Source organism: Vigna umbellata, chromosome 6, assembly GCF_029865625.1.
Source record: "Vigna umbellata cultivar VRB3 chromosome 6, Vumbellata_1.0, whole genome shotgun sequence".
Lineage (NCBI taxonomy): Eukaryota > Viridiplantae > Streptophyta > Magnoliopsida > Fabales > Fabaceae > Vigna > Vigna umbellata.
The window spans coordinates 31291342-31296659 of NC_142170.1; the positions used below are offsets into that span (position 1 = coordinate 31291342).

The 5318-nt window shown below is 40.1% G+C and overlaps 1 protein-coding gene across 1 annotated transcript; it reads right to left on the reverse strand.

The window, feature by feature from the left end:
* Positions 1-221: 221 nt before the first annotated feature.
* On the reverse strand, positions 222-4703 carry LOC148197230 (zinc-finger homeodomain protein 1-like). The gene is made up of 3 exons (XM_088093636.1): positions 4479-4703; positions 4140-4300; positions 222-934 (listed from the first exon to the last, which is right to left on the reverse strand). The coding sequence occupies exons 1-3, from the start codon at positions 4701-4703 to the stop codon at positions 298-300; spliced, it is 1023 nt and encodes a 340-aa protein (XP_087949762.1). The 3' UTR covers positions 222-297.
* Positions 4704-5318: the final 615 nt, after the last annotated feature.

Genomic DNA, 5318 nt, shown 5'->3' on the forward strand with positions numbered 1-5318 from the left:
ACAACGTATAATGGGAAAATGAGTAATTATAATGGGAAGTTACACAGCTACTGTCAATTTAATGTGTCCATGTAGCTATAGCTAGCTAGCTCTAGCTTCCTCTGCTTGAATAATATATATATATATATATATATATATATATATATATATATATATATATATATATATATATATGCACATCGAAATCTATAATATTATTGACTTAAAAATTAATTCGGTGTCTCTTTTTGTTATTATTTCTTTCCAAACAAGATGGAAGACAAGGGATGTAGAAAAGAAGAAGAGTGTAGGCTAGGCTTACATTGGGTGCTTCTTGTTATTGTGCATCCAAACCTTGAAAACTTGTCTCTTTACGCCTGCTTGAGAACAAAATTGCTGTACCTCCTGCTCATTATGTTTCTGAATCTTCCAACCAATCTTTTCAGCAAACTCCATCATCCTATCCTTCTGGTGCTGAGAGAATTTAGTCCTAAACCTCTTCTTGGAAGAAAGTGGCGCCTGCACTGATAACTGTGCTCCTCCGGTGTTGGACTGAAACATGTTCAGATCTTCGCTTGAGGACTCAGCTAGGCCTCCAAAGGCCATCATCACTAGGGGAACCAGACTCGGTGTACCACTGCTACCAACTAATCTGTGATGATGGAGGGAAGAAGGAGAGGGTGTAGGGTAGTGAAGGTGCCCATTGTGCTTGTTGGGGTAGTAGCTGTGATAATTGGGAACATGTTGTTGTTGTTGTTGTTGTTGCTGTACCAGTAACAGTGGCGGTGGTTGTTGTGGCTGTAACTCTCCGTCAACCTCTTTCCTGTGGAAGTTGCGGTGACACTCACACGCGGCGCATCTTAGTGATTCCAGCGTACCTTCTTCGCCACTTGCCATGAACTCTCCACAGCCATCCACCACGTGGCTCCCCATGCTTGCTGCGTAACCCGGGATGCTGTGAAAGATGAAATTGGGTGGAAGATGGAAGGAAGAGAGAGAAGGGAAGAAAAGGTGAGAAACATTTGAAAAAAAACCGTGTGTCAGTCTACCGTTAGCCACGTCAGCTAACTTTTAACGGTGTTAGTTTTAGAGGACTAAAACCAAAGTTTCGAAAAGAATGAGGAACAAATTGTACCTTATTTTGAAAGAGGGACTAAAACCAGAAATGGCCAATAGTTTAGGGACTAAAAACATATTTAACCCTAAAAAAAACGTCCAGTAGACGTCTGTTAGTGCATTGTCCGACGTCTATAAACGTCCGACAGTGCACAACCCGACGTCCAACGCCAACCCTAGCAAAAAACCATTCAGGCATATGGTCGTCGGGTGATACACCTGGACTTCTGTGTAGACGTCGGGGGGAGGGAGGTGTCGGACGTCTAAGGAGACGTTGGGGGAGGGAGGGGCCGGACGTCTACATAGGCATCGGGGCTAACACATCGGACGTCTATATACACGTCCGATGTCCGATGTCTACCCCCGACGTTTGAGTAACGTCACCCACAAAGACGTCGGGGGTAGGTCGGACGTCAAAAGGCCAAAAGAACGGACGTCTAAAGCCCTTTCTGCACTAGTGTGTTCATCCTTTGTGAAGATTCAGAGGTGGTGTTCATCCCTTGTGGGTTATAGGGGAAGTGAGTTTCATCTCTTGTAACAAGAGAGGTGTATTAAGCTTCAACTTGTTTACTTTCTTTGTGATTGTAATGGTTTGTTGGTTTGTGCAAGTAAAGCGTTAATTCTTAGTTGAGATTAACAACTCGATGTAGGATCTCTGTGATCCGAACCAGGATAAAAATTACTTGTGCAATTTTCTCTCTTCCTTACTATTTTAATTTGTTTAAATTATTTTAAGGAATTTATATTTATTTGAGAAAATTATTAAAAGAGTGATTTGCGATAAGAAACCAATTCACCTCCTCTTGGTTTGTTGAACGCGTTAACCATTCTGTTGAGCCACTCTGACACTTGGAATGGTGTTCAAATTATTAAGTTATTGTGTATTTGTATAAGTAGTTATTGATGACATTTGAAGTAGTTTGATATTTATTATGTGATTTATGTATTTTGATTGATATTTTGGACTTGCATAAGAAGTCATAGTGATTTTTATGGTGTCGCGATACTTTATAAGAAACTATAGTATTTTTCTAATATGTTGTTGATGTTTTCGGATGTATGGTGGTGTTAGATACTTGTTGTATGTTTTGAAGCGATTCTAGGAAATCTATGATGGTTGCAATGTTGTGAGCCTAAGTATCACGATGTGTGTTGGTTGTAGGGATAATTATATGGTGAGTTGTAGTGGTCAAATGCATGATTAGTATGGTTATTCTTGCGGAGTGTAGTAATTAAGTTAATTAGATTGTGTGTCGAGGGGAACATATGTATGTTGAGTTGTGTTTCCATAAGTGTTGTTTGAGAAGTCATGTTAGTGGGTGACTGTGAATCATCTGTTTTCTTACGTACTCAATGGTTGATGACGCGAGAAAGTCCTACGTTGTTGTGTAGGCCCGATTTTGGTGAATCGGAAAGTCCTACGTTGGTACGTAGGCCTAGTTTTGGTGAACCGAAAAGTCCTATGTTGGTGCGTAGGCCCGATTTTGATGAACCAAAAAGTCCTACATTGGTGCGTAGGTGATAACAGTTAAAAAACTGTTATTTTTATGCTTAAAAGTGATACCAAAAGATACCTTTAAGACTTAGAAACTAGCTTGGAACCATGTTTTTGCTTATATTTTGGAAATAAGAGAGTTGGATAGGTTTATGCTTGATTTCCTTGTTTTATGCAGGTTTTAGGATGATTTTGATGAAAGAAGTGAAGTAGGACAGAGATGGAATCAGAAAAGAACTCAAAAAGTGCAAAAGAAGAGAAGCCACGAGTACCGCTCAACGTCATTTATCGCTGAGCGACACTTCTGAAGACTCGTTGGCACCGCTGAGGGGTAAAAATGCAGCTGAGGGGAAAATTGAGTACGCGCTGGTGCCGCTAAGCGGTATTTACCGCTGAGCGCCATTCTTATGGGCTTGGGCCTAATTTTTTGTATTTTTTTAGAATAGTATATAAGCTTTAGGACATCCTAGGGTTGGGATCTTTGGCAGAGAACGAAGCAAACACACACCTCTCCACCCCTTGGAGGAAGATTTTGGATGCTAAGGCTACCTACTCAACTTTTTAGGGTTCTATCCTTCACTCTTTCATTATTTTTCATCTAGTTTCACCATGAATATGGTGAACTAAACTTGTATTGTTGTTAGGGAATCAATGTAATATTTTGAAGCTCTCATATATGGAATTTGTGTTTGATACGGCTGTCGCGGTCATACAAATTTGATGTGCAAATAAAAATGCAGTATATCTAGGAAGTGACTCCTAGGTCGTCTCTCAAGGACCAATTTTGGTGGTTTAGTCTCAGATTTAACACGAAAGGGGGGGATTGTTTGTGATTTTTGTTTTGCGGAAAATAAAATAAATTAGACTGCAAATTAAATAACACAGAATTTAAAACACTGAAATAAATTTAAAAGACAATAAAAACTGAACAATGAAAGACAGTAAAAATGGAATAGTAATTATGCAGAAACGGTAAAAACATTGTAATTAAAATTTACCAAAAGTATCCATAAAAATAAACGGTAAAAACAACGTCTGAAAATAAGATGACCAGAAAAATACATTGACAGAATTTTAACGTTTTAGAAAATATTAAACGGTAAAAATAAAAGAGACAATAAAATTAAAATTACTGAACTGGAAATGAAATTCACCCAAACTTTCAACACTTGAAAATAAAATTCTTGAACACGTAAAAATTAAATGAGCATGACAAACTTATACTGCTTGAGAAATAAAACTACATTTTTGCACTGATTGACATTGAAACTCAGAAAACGGAAGAGAAAGAGGAAGAGGCGAGCCTCTTCCATGGCTGTCCTAAACTACTCCTAAAACTCTACTCTAAAATCTCCTCCTCCATTCTCTGCTGCTGCTTGCATTTTATAGTGTCAACACTCTCCTCCTTCAGCAATTTGGATTGGCAGCCCGTGAACAAATGTAAAAACCGTGACCTTCTTTTGATTCAACGTGGTCCCCTCCTTTCTCCATTTCAATCAGCTGAATCACCATTTGTCCTTTCCTTCTCTATTTTGGCCGTGATCCCCACCTCTTCTCCCTACTGACCGTGAACTGCCCCTGGACACTCCAAGATGTGCGTGTGGCTGGTTGCAATGCTGCATCAAGAGCTTCTTCATCAATCACCATGGTGCTTATTGCTGCTGCCCATTTTCCTTGTGAAGCCAACTCTTCTCTCTTCACAAGTTGTAGCTGCTAGATGTGAATCTCCAAGGTTGATATACCATTTGCAGCTTTCTTCTCCTTCTCCCTTTCCCTCCTTTAAAAACGTTCAAGAGCCAAGCTTGAAACAAGTGGTGGCTGCAGTTGCTGATTGCCGAGACACCTTACTCCATGCCTCAACACTCCATACGTTTCTCTTCTTTCACACGTCCAGCTCCATCTCCTTCATTCTTCTAAGCAGCCATGACAGTGTGCTCCTCTGGCTTCTTGCTGGATGCTTCTTCATATTGATGAACACAACCTCAGCTGCTGTGTTCTTGTGTGGGGCTGCACTTCTTGCTGCTGGATGGTTCAACATCTCCTTCTTGTTTCCAAACCAACACCGTGCTCCCCCTCTTAATAAAACACTTCTTCTTCCAGCCAAGTTCCTCATACCGTGCAGCTCCTGTTTGAAAGTGGCCCCTCTTTTCATTCAATGTGGTGCTTGCTGCAAAAATATAATGGAGGATGTGTTTCAAATCATGCTACGTAAAATGAGTGACAAGGTGGGCCTTTAATATGCTTTCTCTAAAAAAACCATGACTTAGCTTAAGTGGTGGCTCCCACTACAAATTCAGCATTTTGCATGCCAATCTATCAAGTCCACTTCCACCCTTTTTTTTTTTTCTTTTGGACGTTAGCTCAAGTTGATCCCTTCATTCACTTCTCTATATGATGTGGAATGATTTCCATTAAGCAATGCCGTGCTGCACCCTTTTGTTTCCTAGCTCCATTTCTTTACAATCAAACCATTAGAAAACCGTGGCCACCATTTGGAATGTGTGAAAGATGCTTCCTCCTTGGGTAGCAGCTGCATGGGGCCGTGGAAGTGGATGTGGAGCTGCTTTTGGTATTCGATAAATGAAGCCTCTTCCAGCCAGCGTGTTCTTCTTCAATTGTGGGTGTTGGTTGCAAGTCAATTGTGTTTAAGAAATGAATGAATAATTTGTTCTTCCTTTCACGTGCATCCCATTGAGCATTATCATTCTTTCTTTATTCTCAATTGTGG

Excerpts from the sequence above, each read along its gene's own strand:
- LOC148197230 (XM_088093636.1), bottom strand. The coding sequence starts at position 4,703 with ATGAGGAACTTGGCTGGAAGAAGAAGTGTTTTATTAAGAGGGGGAGCA. Across the intron at positions 4,301-4,478 it reads TGAAGGAGATGGAGCTGGAC|CTACAACTTGTGAAGAGAGA; the intron begins GTGTGAAAGAAG and ends CACATCTAGCAG. Across the intron at positions 935-4,139 it reads ACGGTCAGTAGGGAGAAGAG|CATCCCGGGTTACGCAGCAA; the intron begins GTGGGGATCACG and ends CATCTTTCACAG.